This window comes from Patagioenas fasciata, chromosome 7 (assembly GCF_037038585.1).
Source record: "Patagioenas fasciata isolate bPatFas1 chromosome 7, bPatFas1.hap1, whole genome shotgun sequence".
NCBI lineage: Eukaryota > Metazoa > Chordata > Aves > Columbiformes > Columbidae > Patagioenas > Patagioenas fasciata.
Window position 1 is genome coordinate 37,457,552 of NC_092526.1, and position 18,553 is coordinate 37,476,104.

Genomic DNA, 18,553 nt, shown 5'->3' on the forward strand with positions numbered 1-18,553 from the left:
TTAATTTGATGTATTCAAACTGCAAAGTTAGGATCCACATCGAAACTTCCCAAAATCTCAATTACTTCAACGTGATTTGTTTCAGACCCATCTTTCAATGAAAGACTTTCTAGCTGACAAATAAGCCCAGTGCATGCACAAATTATGGATGGATAAAACCTTGATATCACCAGTGAATGCCATAAAGGCCTTTTATGCTACATGCAACATTTTTTTAATCAAGAACAGTGTTTTCCCTGCCCCTTTACTTAATACTTTTGCCAACATTAAATTTTCAGCGTAGTTGACCCATGTATTTTGCAATCACAAGAGAAATATTCCATTAAGGCTGAAAAAGAGCAGGTATCCTCCCACATGCTGCTTACAAAATGATCTCTAGAATTCTAAGATGCTGTATGATCTTCACTTACATCAAGTGCATTGAAAACTTACTTTAAATAAAAATAAAAACCGCCACCACCTTTCCCCACAATAGCATCCACACCTAGTATACAAATACCATCAGAATTCATCACTTAGAAAAAAAAATTCCTTCCTTGAAAGTACAAGCCTGAGACTGAGATATAAGTGACAGTCTTTTTCACTAAGTGTTAGAAACATGAAAAGTAAAAACAAGAGTCAACTTGTGGTTGCATTTCACCACTCAACCTTTTCAAATCTACTGGCAGCCTGAGCATTTTGACTGTCAAGCACATGTGGCTCTTTAAAACAGTGCTGAAGAAAGGAGGAAAATACACCCAAACCCACCACAACATAAACATTTTACATTAAGTTTCCAGAGCAGCCTGAGTGACTTGCAAGCTCCTGTCTTTCCCCCCTCTTCAGATGTAATTCAATAATTTAGTGAGGTTCACACAAACTGATGACAATGGACCTCTGATTCATTCAGAGAGAATATACAATAGAAACAAGAAAAAACAACGAAAAAACTCACAGCCTAAACAAGTTCCGAAGATATAAGACACAGCATGTTACCCTCAATGCTACATTTGTAAAATACTTTTTAAATCAAATTAATACTAAACCAGTTAGAACAAAATACTGGACACAAAGCAAAGTAAACAAATTGGAAAAATAGAGACGAGGATACACAAGGCTTGCCAAAAGACAACTGTCAGATTTTTGGTTTTTACCCCCACACACAAACGAATGTGAGTCTCCTAGAGGAGAGACTGGTTGAAAATGGACTTTTGACGCATTTTTTTCCCTGCAAATTAAAAACTTTTGTTTTCCAACATACTCTGGAGCTAAGTGAAACAAAGGAAAATAGAAGAGTTGACTCACTGGCTGCACTAGGGAGCTTGAAAAGGATGGGGAAGGCAATGAAACAAGACTAAAGACAGAGAGGTGTGGATGTTTGTCTCTTTACAGCTTCCATGAAAAGGCAGATAAGTCTATGAAGGCACAGGCAATAACTACATAATCACATAAAACTATATTCATGATCCAGCCAAGTGACACTCATCACGCCCTACTCTGAGAAATTAAAGATGGAGAACTCTGCATTGCAGATGAATTCTTGTTTTAAAATGGAGCATAAGAGAAGGAAAAAAGAAATTTGCTAAGCACAGAAGCAGCGTAGTGTCTCTGTAAAACTGCAAATAAAAATATGTAAAATACAATTTGTATTCTCTTTTAAGCGCTAAGGAGAAAAAACATTGCACTTACCAACGCATTTCACAAAAAGCATGGAACGCCAATGTCTTAAATAAGAACATAGGAGATAATTCTTGACGATATTGAACATTTAAGAGTTCTTTACATCTACAAAAAATGCTGTATGAACATTAACTAATTGTGGCAGGTGAAAATATGCTGACTTTGACTGCAACATTATCCTGACCCCAGATTCAATCAAAACTACAGTGTATTTGCAATAATTCAGAACACGTCAATTTGCTAGAACAGGCTGGAAAGTTAAAGCATTAGACGCATTTGGAAATCCATAAAATATCTGTTCCCAAAAGGTCAGTATTTTTATTTTCAGTTGTATGTAGAATGAGTCTACGGTCATTAAAAAGAAAAGCACAAGTGCTTCCGTCATCATTTGGACAAGTGAACAGGGCTCCTTTCAGTTTTTGGAGAAATCTGCTGGTAGCTACATACTGCCTTATAACTGTTCTCTCTAGACTTCACACAGTAGCAGTGTACAATTGTTTTATAATAATTTTCCCCTCTTAGCTGAAAGGATTAAAAACATTAATATTAGCAATGTATTAAGCAAATGAAAGTAAAATGCTAGGAGAAAGAATGATGGAATCTGAGCTGAACCATGCCAGGAAATGGATGGATTTTGACAACTGTTTGCAAAGGTTCAGAAAAAACAGAGATAAATACTAAAAAAAAAAAAAAAAAAAAAAAAAGAGACCCCAAACTAACTATCCATTGGTCTAGTTCCAATCTATACTACATCTTCAAGTCTTACTCCTCACTTCTACCTCCCTCTTCATGTTCAAACTTCAGTGTAACGAAAAGCCAAGTCATGCACATGCACTGCATCCACAAAGGGACGCGACATGTACGCTGAGAACTACTCACTGTTCATTCCTACAGCACAATCTCCAGGCCAGCAGCCAGTGTCTAAGCTCCCTGCATGAGCTAGCAAGGGTATATTTTCATTCTTCAACTTGCTTATATAATATTAATAATGACTAAGTAAGCTATAACCCGCATTTTCAGTTGCACCAGTGCCAACATTAACACAATATGACACAGCAAATAAGAGCTGACCAGCTCTAGCACACTCAAGTACAATTTTATTTGAGGGTGTCAGAGAGTTAAAAACCCGTTTATGAATGCTAGTATTTGGGAAGAACTGTTTTGCAATTTTCCTTAAGGAAGGAACACCAACAAAGAAAAAGCCTGGGTTTTGAATCACTGACACTGTTAAATGACACACACTGTAATAATGATCTGTGCGTGTACGTTTCATCAAAAACAGCATTTCTGCACTTCAAGAAAAATTATGATTTCCAGCACCACAGAAACACAGTGATTTTGTGCAAACTACTAATATTAATAGCTCAAATGAATCCAAAGCCAACTAAAACCGCGTTATTAATTTCATCATAACTCACAAATATTCCAGCTAAAACTGGATCTCCATTGTACTTGACACTCTATAAGCATATCATTAATTGCTTATATTTCCCATGAACAATGCCATTGCCAGACTTAACATATGGCTAGCTTGTAACTAAATATTTAGATGGTTGAACAATGTCTTTGAATTATTATTTGAAAGCACAGTGGTAACTTAATTCAGCATTCAGCCAACTACATAATACATAACTACCTTCAAGTAGGAGTTGAAAACTGCAAAGCATGTCCTGAAATTTTATGGCATATTGAAGCCTCAGGAAACAATATGCCTATGACTTTTGGCAATTTCTTGATCCAAACTAATCCATCTGCTGTGTGTACCACTCCTGCAAAAGATCATGCTGGATTGAACAAGCACCATTACAAACAGCAAATGACTACTAAAGAACAAGGTGTTCTGCACAGGGTTATTTCATTGTTCAAGGTATTCTAGTGATCTTTTTACCAAAAAAATCTCTTAAAAGTATTTTTGCACACAGGTTTGAAGACAGTTCTGCATGCATTGGAAGATCATAATCAGGACTGATTTGGCCTACAATTACAGAGAAGCCGACTCATTTTGCATAAAGCTACTTAACATTATGATACTTCCAGCCCCTGCCCTCATTTATTAAGTGCACATTAAAAAACAAACTGTTGATGAGTAAGCTCTGCAGGGATCTAGCTTACCATGTGGTTGGTGGGTCTTGGTTTCCTGCTGCCAAAATACAGTTAGACATCTCAAATACATCCGACACTTTTTCAATACCATCCTAGGACATCATTGCTCCAGTTGCCACAGGATGGGGTGAATCTTGGCTTCACTCAAGTCACCAGAAGACTTCACTGGGTCAAGATATCATACAGTTGTGAACAGCTGTTTAAATTATGACAGGCCTTCTTCAAAGTAGTAGCTTATTCCATAGCATTCTGTAGTGTTCTTTCCACAACAAATCATAGCAAGTAGTTTCAAGTTAAATTCTACTTCAAGAATAAAGAAACTACAAAAATGCAAATTCAGTCTTTTATTAAAACAATATTTGTTCTGCTGAAGGAATGAATAAAATAACTGCAAAACATAAGCAAACAATGAACAAAACCTTTGCTTCTGGGCATGCTCAGACCTATGCTACTACAAAGTTTCTGAAAAAGACTATCAGGAATGTTGTAATTCATAGCAGATAAATCATTAAAGACAAAAATTCTGAGATTTTAATTGCATTAGTAAGTCAGATACATTTTACTCTTCTTATCTGTCCCCAAAACATCAACTGTTGAAACACTGTTCTATTTCAGAATAAGTATGAATTCAGATTATTCCATTCTCAGGTAGAGTTACCATAGGGGAAAGAGAACGGAAGACAGCTAAAGAAATCAAGAATCATCATCCCACTTGTTTTGGACAGCTCAGTGAAGTGGATTCCCAAGTACAGGAGCACACGCACCAACTTGTCCTCAACATTTCAGATCAGGATACCATCCACAGATCCTACAGCTCAGCTCTTCACAACATAAAAAACATCCAAAAGCACAACAAAGGAAAAACACGGAAACCATAAATCTGAAATTAATTGAGCTGAAGATACAAAGAAAGAACATCCAGCAACAGCAGCGGACAAGTTTGTAACATCACTGTATTCTTACAAACTCACATTGTGTCAAATGAGCACAGATAGTAAAGACAGAGCAGGAGGTAAAATAATTACAGCACCATGCAAGAGTATTTCAAAATATATTACCAATTACAAGAACATGAAAACCACAAAAACAGATATTCTCATTTGGGCACAAATTCAGCATGAAACTTAAGCACAACTTCAGATTAAATCATAGTCTCACTATAAATACAACTAAATACTTCATTTTCTCCAAGCCTCAGAGAGGAACACTTTCATACTACAATTACAAGAACACTGAATGCAAACGCATCAGAAAGAACTATAAAGCAAAAAGATCTGATCAGCAAAGGAACTGAAGAACTGCTAGGTGCAAGTGTCAGAAATTTAAAGTTTTGGGGACTTGCTGTTCTGTGTTTAGTTAACACCTGGCATAGCCTGAGTCTGGGTCACACTCAAGGTTCACAATACAAGTAAATAAAAATCAAGCTGCTTAGAATGAGGTTGTTTTAAGAGGTTGAATGAGTACTTCATAGAACACAGAATCGTTTTGCAGGGGGAGAGACTCTTAAAATTATGAAATGTAAAAAAAAAAAAAAAAAAAGTCAGTATGAACTTGCAGAAGGTCAAAATTACATATGCATAGAAGAAGAAATGATAACATTTTTTTCAACTATAACATATCCTCCATCTAACTGCTGCCAATTACATTCAAAAAGCATGACTTAATTTCTCTTTAATCCAGTTATCTTTTCTTGCTCCTCTAGATTAAGCCAGTATGCAAGCATACTGACAAACATCCTCGTCCACGGTTAAAAAAAAAACCTAACAAACAAAACCAAATAAGCCCCCCTCTCACGTTTTCTGTTGGCACAGACTCCGCAGCCAAGTTGCCAAGTTTCAGCCACGCTGCTCAGGAACCAACATGCTATTCAATGAAGGCACCACGATCTACATCATTTGTCTAACAGGAAACTGCTTGACTAATTCCTCAAGAGCCCAGAAAACTCCTCTTTTCTCCTTCATGCACATGATATTTTGAGTGTTTCTGCAATTTTTTGATTGGCATGTAACTTTGTGAATTCTCTTTCCAAAGCAGCCTCAACATTTACCTCTCATAACACAATCTCCCTTTTCTTAGTCATAGAACATGCACAGAAGAGGTTTCTGAATAGTCAAAAATGAGGCACAGAACAACATCCAAGCTTACAGTAAATCTTAGTTTGACAGTGTCAACCACATAAATGTTTCCGCACTTGTACCCCAAGACTTATTTAAAAAAATTGACTCATTTCATACTTTGTTGTTGTTGTTACAGAGAATAGCTACTTACACTTTTATTTAAATATAATACATTTTTCTTTTTTAAAAAAATCCACCCTGACAAGGAGGTCTATTATTTACAAAATAACCCCAAGACATTATAGGCTAAAAGTATCAGTCATTCTACAGTCCTCAAGATATACGTATTACTCAAGGTTTCAAGGAAAAGGTGTGTGCTGGAGAAAACCAAGCTTGCAATGAATGAGTATGGAGAACAGGATTTTTGGCTGTAAACAACTATGCGCTAGTGATCTTGAAGTACAATGTGCTTTAAACCTTATTCACACAAAACAATTCATGCTATTCATGTGTACAATCTTGTGAAAAATAAGATGGACGTTCAATAGGAAAACATTCTTGTATCATAAAAATATGTTAGAATTGGACTTATCTATAGTTATTTTTAAGCTCTGCTTTAAAACAAACTTTATTTAAAAATCTTCTTCTGCTTTATTTAAAAATTAGCCTTTCTATAAAAACCACTCCTTTAAAACTTTATTTTAAAAAAATCAGTTTTATATTAGACAAAATATTAAATTATACAGGCACAATTAGTTAAGAGGGTTGTACGAACTCATATTATAACCCTTCATTTTCTAGTGACCTGCAATAATATTCTATGTCTACTGACAACCATAGGAAAACTTATCCACAGAAAACAACTTCTATTTTAAAAATAAATAATTAAAAAATAAACCCAAAAATCTGTTAGACCATATTTAACTTGTAAAGGAAATTAGTTTCCAGCTGGTTTAGGTACATGTACATCTTTCATTTATCCTGGGAAATATGCGCATATATTAAAAAATCCTTCAAATTTTTTTTTAACAAGTGGTTTATGATGACAGTTTTTGTATTTCCTTCAGATACTGTATATTAAAACAAAACATTTCAAAGTCCACTTTTATCTCAATCCGAACCAGTGACCCTTCACACTTCAGAAAAAGAATGAAGAATGATTCTTTTTTTCCCCTCAGGGGAAAATGCACAGATTCCATGTTCAATGGCAGAGAGAGCACAGTCTGGTCTTTTCTATGTTTTTCTTGTGTTCCGAAAGATGTATTGTACAACCACAGGATTTACAAAGCCCTTGAAATTAAAATAGACTATATAATATACCAAGTAGCAGATTTACAAACCAGAGCCCTGATCGTGATGATGTTTAACTATACGTATAACTTAATACAAACAAACAATTAATATTGGATTTTAAATCCTAGAATCATCTGCAAGACTGGGGCTTATATCTCCTAAATACGTTAAATAAGCTGTCATCATAATAACTATTAAAAAAATAAAATTAAATCAAAACACTACCATCTTTCTTTGCCATAAAGTCATAGTAGTTAGAGCATCAGTGGTCAAACACAAATCACTATGCAACATAATTTTAATTCAACTTAATATTTTAAACAGATACTTGCTTAAACAGATATTTGAACCCTAATATATTTAGATGGATGCTGCTTTACATTTATTTAAATATATTTTACTGAAAGTTTAAAAAGAAAGTCTCAACTATAGTCCATAAAAATGTAATCAACAGTATACCAAATTAAAAATAAAAAAAACCCAAACACAGAAACTCAAAGTCAGGGTTTAAATTCTAGAATACACTATTTGTTTGCATTAGAAGTTTTGCATCCCCCAACTTAGGAATGTGAAATTCACCATAAGCATAATCAACAAGTATTTAAACTAAACAAAACCACAAACAAACACAAACAAACAAAACCCCACCCAACCCAAACCCTAAGCCTGTGTTTCCTTTGGAATTTGAGATTTCACTTCAGCCACCACCATTTGAACAGTGCCCTAGAGAACCATATTTCCTTACCAACATGGTCCATTATTGCTTGATAAGAGCCCACAGTGACTTTTTGTCCAAAATAACTGCTTTGGACATGGTTTCATGAAAAAAAAAGTCAATATAAAAACATGTACCATTGTATTTAATTTCGAGAAAGCACTGAATTGATCTGAATTGTATCATACTGTACGAATTTTAATGCCACTCCACAGGCAAGTATATATTACGTGTTGAAGGTGTTCATATATACAAACACAAAATACATACACAGAATTCAACCCAGATTAATCTTCATTTAATTTCTAGCATAAGAAATGAGTCATTTTTGCACTTTTGAATTATGTGGAAAAATCAGAATAGGCACAATTAATTAATACGGCTTCTAATTTACCTTATTATAGCGCCCCATTACACACTGATAATACCATTAAAACAATATGATACTATTCAAGCTCATTGCTCTAGCGTACAGGTGAAGTCTGGTAAATAGGATTTCAAGTGCTTTTCAACTCAACTGCACAACTTGTGCAGCTTTACACAGTAGAACAGTGCAATACGTGATGTCCCCATACTCGAGGAACAAGAGCCGAGTTTACAGTTGTACTTGTTTCACATTTCCTTGCACTTTCTGCAGCTCTAGCATTTCAACTGCTTTGTCTATGACCTCCTCACTCCCTTCTACTTTCCTCAATCTTTTCCCAGGTACTGGCTATATATATATATAAAAAAAACTTTAAAAAGTTATTTTGGTAGCTAGCTCTCACCTGGTAGAACAAGACAGTTTTGACGTAACGGTACAGCAGTTCTTCTAGAGGGCTGGTTCACAGTGCTGGGATGACCCCGATCTCCACTTACTTCCCAGTTCCTGACTTTGGAAGAAGATCGCTCTGGCTTCTTGGGAAAAGATTCCGATGTGACTTTCTGCCTTTTTTCAGGAATCTCTGTGACAACTGTTGAGTTCAGAAAGGTCCTTTTTGGTTTCCTCCTCACCTTTAATTTTTTTGCATCGGGCTTTTCTTTCTTAAGGTGCTTTCCCACTGTAGTTTTCCTTGTCTGGCACCTATGGATGGAGAAAGCAGAAGATTTCTGGACACGAGGACGAAGTTTCTTTCTTATCCCCTCTTTTTGCTGTTTCTTAGTTCTGGAAGTTTGTTTGCCTGCAGTTACCCTGTTTCCTCTCCTCCCTACGGTACATCTGACAGGCATAGGTCCTGCAGGCTTTCTGGAAAAAGCTGGTTCTTTATTACTGCCTTCCTTTCTCTTCCATATTGCCTTTGGATTCTCCTTCTCTAACCGCTCACTCCTGACAGAGGTCAGAGATGTTTTGGTAAGTCTACTGTTAAATGGAGCTAATCTACAATCTCCTTCTACCACAGACTGGTGAGAGTTCAAAGGTGAAATGATCAGGTGTTTGAAAGAATTCTCGGAGTGACCGGATACCAGACAGTCTGTTCTTTCTGTGGAAACAGAAGATCCATCTGCTTTTTGACTTGAGGCTCCATCATTCCCTTTACCTGGGTCTAGCAGGAGAGACACTGAAGATGAACTATGGAAGTCTGACCAGTTGAGTGACTTTGATGGTGTGGTCTCTCTCTGTACATCAGCTGGTCTCCTCATGTTTGCATCAAAGCTGAGACTTCTGAAAAGCTGTCGAACATGTGAGGGCTTTTTGGCCTTCTCTCCAACTGTCGTCTTTGGAGGCACCTTCAGAATTCGATTTGTCAGTGGGTCATAATACTTAAAAGAACACTGTTTGTATTTGTATCTTACAGAGTCCTTGCTATCTGCGGAGTTACGACTTCTCCGCATTTTGGGACTGTCTATAGGTTTACCTTTACACTGTTTTATTTCTGGGCATGAAAGTACATACACCACTGTCTTGGGCTGTACAGGACTCATAATCTTGCTATAGGACTCCGGAAGTTTAAGGGCACATAGTCTAGTTTTCATGTTTGGAGTTTTTTCATTTTCTGGCCATACGATGCTTGCTTTCTGATCAGTTGGATCAGATTCCCTTCTGGACATTTTTCTTTTTGCTACAGGGTAGTTCAATAGACTTGTTTGGGTTCCATGGCTGACCTTAACCACCTGGCACCTTGAAGCCAGACGCCATGTCCTTTTCCTAGGCATTTTAAGAATTTGTGGGTTGCATAGTGTATCTGAGGCTAAAGACAGGTTATCAAAATCAGAGCTACCACTTAAAGCATCATTAAATTCTGGTAATGCTTTAACTGATGCACTTTCTGTTCTACCACCCTCAACAATATTCTTCTTTTTTTCATCCTTCTGCTTTCGTTTCTTCATTCTCTTCCCTATACAGTTGGCTGAGGATTCACTGTCAAAGTAGCAGCGAAAACGACCTTCCCTGAAATCACGCACAAGTTCTTCAATTTTTATATCATCTTCATACATTATTTGAGACCAAGTCTTTCCCACAAAAGAAGGAGGCACATGAGGCAGAGCTGGAAGAACTGGTTCTTCGGTAGGAAATACGACATCCTGTTTCACTGCTTCTACTTTCTCTACTGACTCACTTTTTAAAACAGAAGAGAGTTGTGTTCCATAGTCCTTATCTTGCAAACTTATTTGGACCTCTTTGAGGAATTCTATGTCTTTTATAGCTGCCTTGGGTAAGTCTGTTCCTGCCTTAACAGGTGCATCACAGTCAAAACTCATTTCAGAACCTTCTAAATGAGTATGGTCCAGAAGTGATGAAAAATTTGAACAGGGATTATTCCCTTCTTTGAAATAAATTTCTTCAGATGTAGTTCCATGACAGTATTTCAAAATAACATCTTCAATAGTTTCATCCACTGAACTTTCATCACCTCTGTTTGTCTTCACGTGTTTGCATCTTGCTAGTTGTGGGGACATCCCAAGACCTAGGGAGCTGCTGATACCCACAGTATCCCTGAGATGGAAATCAGACACCAAAGTCTCATCCTGAGTTCGTAAACCATCTCGTTTTGAGAGAGATTGACCTGAGGTAATACCTAAAGAATTGGTGGGGCTGCACACAGAATTCTGATGAGAAACTGAAGGGTGTTTTGGGTGAACCAGTGCCGGAGCAGGATTCAAGCATGGGTTCAACAACACATCACTTTTACATACCTCCGTCCTCGTTTTAGCATATCCACTATGCTGAATCAGATGCGATGCCGCCAAATTCTTACAATTTTTTGCTGTTTTAGGATTAAGAGAAGAACTACGGATTAAAGGACTGATAGAAAAATGCTGAGGTACACGGCTCACAGCTGTAAATTGGTCTTCCTGGCTATGATTTGCCATTTGAGCATCTTTCAGGATATCCCATTTCTCATTGCTACAGATGCCCACAGACTGCTGAGATATTCTTCTAACAAGTTCCTGCCCTCTTTCTAGTTTTTTAATATATGGTTGTGTTACAGAAGTTTTCTTTGTGCCCTCACGAGACAGGCATGGAGCAGAAGAGCATACTTCACCAACGGACTCCTGTTTTTTGCTGGAAGTCTCCTTTCTGTCTCTGTTCCTCTTTTTCTCCATCTCTTCCGGGGACAGGCGAGCAATCCTAGCAGCCTCTGGAGTGACAGGGAGTGTCATGTCATCATACGTTGGTCTAAAGGGGAGGGGAAAAAAAAAAAACAAACCACAACACACCTTACACAAATACTGTAAATATGCTTAAGATTTTTCAAACAATAGTGGATGGTTTTGTTTGTTTAAAAAAAAACCTAGAGTGCATTATACCTAATGAACAAACTCAACAGCTCTGCTACTTTGGCAGAGATATTCAGTTTTTAAAAAGGGGGTGGGGCAGGTAAGAAACATCACACAAAACAAGAAAACAAATATTTCCTTTGTTTTAAGTTGTGAGGCTACAAAGAGGTTATTTCACTAGGGTAAAACTATCATTAATCAATACTCAGCTTTGGTTGAGAAGTGGAACATTACCACATGGCACAGTATAAAAATACTACTGAGTGAGTATAAATGCCGCTTTCCTCACAAAACATGGCTGCCTGATAGGAGCTCTGCACATGTTGCCAAGGAATTCCATGCTTACTGTTTGTCACAGCTACACCGCAGCTTCTGATTCACTTCTATAAGGAGCCAAGTTATGATTGTTCAGCTTCACTGTGACAAGAGCAGATTTTTATATATTCTGTAATTGGCAGTTCTGTCCTTAGGACTGCCTCAAATACAAGTGTTTATGTCTTGCAGAATTCACAGAACAGACAGATATGGACTATTTCTCTTATGCAACACAGGAACCCATAAGGCTTCAATGTGTAACAGCTGGGCAAATCCAATGAAAATCATTTTTAAAAAAGTAAATATGACTGAAGAAAGAATATTATGTTTCATTTGAAAGTCATAACCAGACCTTGTGAGACTCAAATGGATGATTACTTTAATACACCGCAAACAGCCATGCACCTCTTATGCTGCATTTGTCTGCTAACAGAGGTACTGTGAAGTACCAAGTCACAGGATAAGAGGAAATGGCCTCAAGTCGCGCCAGGGGAGGTTTAGATTGGATATTTGGAAAAAATTCTTCACAAAAAGGGTTGTCGGGCATTGGAACAGGCTGCCCAGGGCAGTGGTGGAGTCACCATCCCTGAAGGGCTTTAAAAAGATGTGTAGATGAGGTTCTTGCAGACATAGTTTAGTGCTAGAGTTAGGTTAAAGATTGAACTCTATCATCTTGAGTGTCTCTTCCAACCAAAACGATTCTATGAATAAATTTTATCACACAGTAATTTCCTTTGTTATAAACATTCAGCTTCCACATCTATTGAAAATTAAAAATCAATCAGAAGCCAACAGAACTAGCAATGCTTAACAGCAAACATGCAGAACTCCTAGAAGGACTCAGTTACTAACAGTTATAATAAAGCCAGCTGACATCAAGAAAACTTGTAGCAAGTATTTCTAACTAGTTACTTCACACTGAAAAGCAATCACAAAAGACCTTATCTGAATATAACTACGTCTTAGCCTTTTACTGAGAGATGACAGATAAAAGAAGAATTACAGAATCACAGAATGTCAGGGATTGGAAGGGACCTCGAAAGCTCATCCAGTCCAATTTCCCCGCTGGAACAAGAACACCCAGATGAGGTTACACAGGAAGGTGCTCAGGCGGGTTTGAATGTCTGCAGAGAAGGAGACTCCACAACCTCCCTGGGCAGCCTGGGCCAGGATCTGGCACCCTCACTGAGAAGAAGTTCCTTCTCAAATTTAAGTGGAACCTCTTGTGTTCCAGTTTGAACCCATTACCCCTTGTTCTATCATTGGTTGTCACCGAGAAGAGCCTCTCTGCATCCTTGTGACACTCACCCTTTATATATCTGTAAACATTAATGAGGTCACCCCTCAGTCTCCTCTTCTCCAAGCTCCAGAGCCCCAGCTCCCTCAGCCTTTCCTCACACGGGAGATGCTCCACTCCCTTCAGCATCTCCATTGCTCTGTGCTGGACTCTCTCCAGCAGTTCCCTGTCCAGTTCTGGAACTGAGGGGCCCAGAACTGGACACAATATCCCAGGTGTGGTCTCACCAGGGCAGAGTAGAGGGGAAGGAGAACCTCTCTTAACCTACTAATCACCCCCCTTCTAATACACCCCAGGATGCCATTGGCCTTCCTGCCCTAACACAGGTTTCTAACTCCTCCTGCTTATTCCCCATTGGTGTTCAGGCATTTCAGAGAGCAAGCTGAGCACACCAATTTCACCCCAGGGGTATGGGAGGCCTCCCAGCTTTCATGAACTCTAGAGTGATGCCCTACTGATGCAAGCCCAGCTACCACCCCATCCCCCTTCGAGACTAGTTTAAAGCTCTCCCAATGAGCCTTGCTAATTCCTGTCCCAGCATCCTTTTGCCCCTGCGAGATAAACCTTTCCCACATATCACTGTTTGGACTGGTGTCTTGTAAAACTAACCATTATCAAAGAACCCAAAGCCCTGCCTGTAGCACCAGTCCTGTAGCCAATTGTTTACAGACCAAATTTTTCTATTCCATCCCATGTTATCACCCACAACTGGAAGGACGGAAGAGAAAATCACTTGAGCCCCAGACTCTTACCATCTGTCCCAAGGCCTTGAAATCTTTTTTCATTCCCTTCAGACTGCGGGATGCAGCTTCCTTCCCACCTGTCTGGAAGATCAGCAGTGGGTAGTAGTCCGTTGGGTGCACCAGGCTGGGGAGCGTCCTGGTGATGTCCCTGATCCGGGCTCCAGGTAGACTGCACACTTCCCTACGATGAGTGTCAACTCTGCAGATTGGGCCCTCTGTCCCTCTCAGAAGATAATTGCCTACTACAATTACCCCTGTTTCTTATTCGAGGCAGACTTGAGGTGTGGGGTCAACTGTCTCTTATCATGTGACCTCTTAAGTGGGTCTTGCACCACATCCTCACCTACCTCCTCTTCCAGATCCAGGGCCTCAAACCTATTATGGAGAGGCACCTGGGTAAGCAAAGCAGGTAGGGAGGGGGGTTGCCCACGGTCCCGAACTACAACTAGCTTCCAACACTCGTCATCTTTTCTGTCCCCTACCTCTGCCCGACAGCAACAGGGCAGGGGCTGTCTCAGGTCTTCTCCCTCTGTCCGACAGGGCAAGGGGTTCATCCCCTTTTGGGGGATATCCCCTTGGAGCCTCTCTGAGTGGCACACCAGGGAGTTATCCCACCAGTTGATTTCATTTTCACACTCCCTCATGGTCCTCAGCATATCAATCTCCTCCTTAAGCTTTGCCACCATGCTGAGCAGATCTTGCACCTGCTCACACCTCACACAGGTGGGATGCTGGCCATCCTCACCTGGCAGCAGCAGGCTCTGGCTCTCCCTGCAGCCAGAAACCTGAATAGCCACAGTTCGGGGCAGACAGTCTGTCTGAGTTGCTACGGTCTTCTTCAGACAAGCTCTCTTTCTGGTCAAGACCATGGCTGGCAACACTATAAGACAGTGGCAATAGGTGAGAGAGTCTAACTAGCAAAAATGTGACAACCTCTACACCCTAGTGCACAAGTTACCACACCTGCTGTTGCAGCACAGTGTGGGTGCTACTCACCCATGTCACAAGCCGATTGCCCCTTCCAGCACCTGGTGGGCAGCGATGTGTCGCTGTCCTCCTGGTGGCTTTTACAAGACGAGGGGTGGGGGTGTGATCGCCCTCACCACGATAACACCCACTCCACGTCAGCTGCTCTTACAAGGGCTGCCGGGAGCTTCCGGGTCTCTCAAGAATGAAAGTGCCCGATTGAGAGAAAAAAAACAAAAAACAAACAAAAAAAACCAAAACAAAACAAAAAAAAAACCACCACACCAAAAAAAGGTTTTCTGTACCTCGAAGATTTCGCTTAATCAGGACTCGCCGAGCTGCCTCCGATCAGCTGATCTCAGGAACTTTTCTATTACAGATAATTACAGTAACAAGAGACTAGAAGGTAGTAAATACACTGCTGGCATTTAAAAACAATGAAATCATAGGTGGCAATACAAAAAGTTTCATAGTAACTCAAGGCTTTTAGAGCTGTATCTGGAGGCTAGCTCAAGTAACAACAATTAAAATAGAATAAAAGAGCTGAAAAGCTGTAAGAGATCTAGCCACCATCAAGGTTCCTCAAAAGGAAAAATTGCATTTCACTGATCTCTGGACCATGTGTTAGGCACTGAAAGAGGAGTAGATAAAGAAAAAAATATTTACTACTTTGATATGCAAAAGGCTTTCATTAGGGTCCCTGGGAATCTAATAAAAAGTTAAATAATCATTGGGAGAAGAAAAAAAAAAAACAATCAAACACCAAGATCTGGTTGCTAATATCAAATAGGAGGGTTGAACAATCATTTGCAACAAAAGATCGAAAGTAGAATGCCCTCCAGCTCAAGCTAAGTTTTATAACTTACTTTCAAAAACTTTTTAAGAGTCAAGTATTCAAATCTTCAGATGACAAGGAAATGCTAAAAGGATCCTTGGAATAATTTAAGCACCACAATATTCAGTAAAATTTTGATAAACAAGGGATAAAACTTACAACATACTTCGCATGACCCTAACAAGCTACATCGATCCACCAACAGCAGTATACAAGTTCTCTGCGCTCAAGATGTGTTAATTTAAAAGAAAATGAATAAAATTTTATGACACAACCTACAATACTCCTTGTGTACTCCAAAAATATAACATTTTCATCAAAGGTGTGCCATCTTTTAGAATACAGTGGAATTCTGGTTATCTAAGAGAAGTAGATAGAATTCAGATTACAGATAAGGGTTATAGGACTAAGCTAAAGGAGAAACCTCATATAATGAAACATTAATCTGAAAGTTTCACCTCGAATGGGCAAAATTTACTGCTCAGAAGTGGAACAGATACAAGAACTCATAATGCATGCATTCTATCAACACAAAAATAAAAGCCAGCTGTACTATACCTGTTGTCATGATATCTGTGGGGATGATGCTGTAAAACATCTTGCAGGAAACGCTCCATCAAGCTACTGGCACCCATACGATTCCTACAGTAAGTGGTAAAATGTCTGTGTTGGGAGCTGAAAACATGCTGGCAAAAGATAACAGATGGCAAGTTTAATAATACTGTTAACACACTGGCCAGTGCCTACAAATCACTTCCCAGGTTAAATATTACACTGTTGCTATGAAAATATTTATATAAAAAGAAAAATCTTCAGCCTTTCCTACTTTAAGGCCTTGATTTAATGATATTTTAACACATGTTTAGGTAGCATCAAATAATACCAATAATATCAGTCTGAATTGGAACCTAAATTAGTAGCTCTGACAGCTGCTCACAAATCTCTCATAGGTAGTACAAATACTCTAAATTTATCTATAGATTACTATTAAAATATTATTGAAATTCATATGAGTAAACATCCTGTAATTCACTCAAATTGAGAATTTTAATAAGCACAGAAGATTAAATAGGCTTCTACTTTCTCATTTTAAAAGTTTAAAAGACAAGAGAATGAGTTAAAGAAAATAGTTGATCTAATGTCTTCAGCCTTGGTATCTAATGTATTAACCTTAATACTTTGCAATGCATAAAGATCACAACATTAAAGCCATCGAAATAAACCTGCTGGATGCAATGCACAGTAGCGTGCCCCTTAGAAATGCAGACTGCATTAGCGATGCCACTCCACCCAAATCTTTATAACAGGTAACAAATAAGAATAGTATTTTTTTCTCAGAGCAGACACTGTGCAATTCACAAACTGATTATTTTTGACTCAGTATTGTTTGTTCAGTGTAGACACTGGTATTTTATAAGCTGATAAAGCCTTTTGGCACTCCTTGCTATCTGTTGCTGCATTATGCAGAAGCCTTCTCACCTGTTCCAGATTACTGTAGTGTACGTGGCAGCAATTGCAGTATCCTTGTCTATTTTGCACAGTGGATACTCCAGGCTGAGGATGTTCTTGCCCTCTTGTGTGTAAACTGGAAGAAACAGGTAACATTACCAAGACATTTCAGTTAGAAAATGGGAAAAGCTGGGTTAATTGGTGTTCTAAACATGGAAATTCTAAACATCTATTTTACTACAGAGCTGGAACAAACTTGTAAAATAAACATTTCTATTTCAGAATTGTAATGGCAAGTAGGACTATATATTTTAAGGTAATCCCAAGCAAATTTCACCAAAGAAAACTTTTCCTAAATGCAGAACAAAGGATAACAGGTTGAAGGCACAGCTAACACAAATGCTAATTTCATTTTGCTGAAATCTGAAGAGAGCTGTCTCCCCAGAAAAAGGCAGAATCATCTTTTTATTCTTCTGTTTTTTAGTATTTTGAAATTTAAAAAAAAAATAGACCAAACTCATCTTGACACCCACAGATTAATTTTGGGCACTACGCCACACTTTACCCACAGTTTTTAATAGTATGTGGGTACAAGATAAAAGGACCTCCACCATAATGCACCACTGTCATCCATTACACAAGATGACAAGGTTGAAAAACAGATTCTTCTTGTTTTACATTGTGTAAGCTAGACGTCAGATCATCACCTAACTTACCTGCTATTGCTGTCCTGTTGTAGAGAGTCTTCAACACCATGTCTCTCAATTCCTATAGAAAAAAAAAAAAAACACATAATATTAAAGAGATGAAACCGTTTTACCTCCCATTATTATAGTTACTTCTCTTACATTGCATTTATAAAAACTAGTATTTTAAAGGATGATAAGTTTAGTAAGTTCAAGAAAGCATATAGAGAGATCCTCTTGTCCTCAAAGTTCCTGTAAGAACTTCATAAGCTAAGCTTTACTCTTTCATGGTTGAAGTGAGTGGGAATTGTTCTACTGATTTGTCTGGGATCAAGACTAGACAATCTACATTTATACTGTTACATTCATGATCACTGAGATAAAAATGAAGCCTGAGTTAAAGAGCTTATTACAGGACAAGAAAAATGCATCTACATGGAAACTGTGGATGACTCACAAGTTGCTCCTTCCAAGTTCCATAACAAATTTAGGAAATCAATGCATCCAATTGAAACTAAAAGGTGAACTAATGTTTCCACACTGTTAATTACAAATTTTTTTTTAAAAAAGGAAAAAAAGAATAACTATAACAAAAATATCTACTTTAAACTTCTCACCCTGTGCTGAAGAAGCAGAAGTTTCATCAGATGGTTTGATTCTGTCAAACATCTGTAAGTAAAAAAAATAAAGTAACTGAGAATAAATAATAAAAACCCCACAGTAAAGCTCACCCCCA

At 38.3% G+C, this 18,553-nt stretch overlaps 1 protein-coding gene across 18 annotated transcripts in view; it reads right to left on the reverse strand.

The window, feature by feature from the left end:
• Positions 1–18,553, reverse strand: part of ADAM23 (ADAM metallopeptidase domain 23) — a 119,637-nt gene that overhangs the window by 97,266 nt on the left and 3,818 nt on the right. For 12 of the 18 annotated variants that reach the window (XM_071811443.1, XM_071811445.1, XM_065840494.2 and 9 more), the window contains exons 3-7: positions 18,435–18,486; positions 17,848–17,899; positions 17,162–17,267; positions 16,241–16,368; positions 8,595–11,425 (exon numbers count right to left, since the gene is read on the reverse strand). In XM_071811443.1, the coding sequence (XP_071667544.1) occupies positions 8,595–11,425; positions 16,241–16,368; positions 17,162–17,267; positions 17,848–17,899; positions 18,435–18,486 (3,169 nt within the window). The other 6 variants (XM_071811442.1, XM_071811441.1, XM_071811450.1 and 3 more) reach the window with 5 other exon arrangements.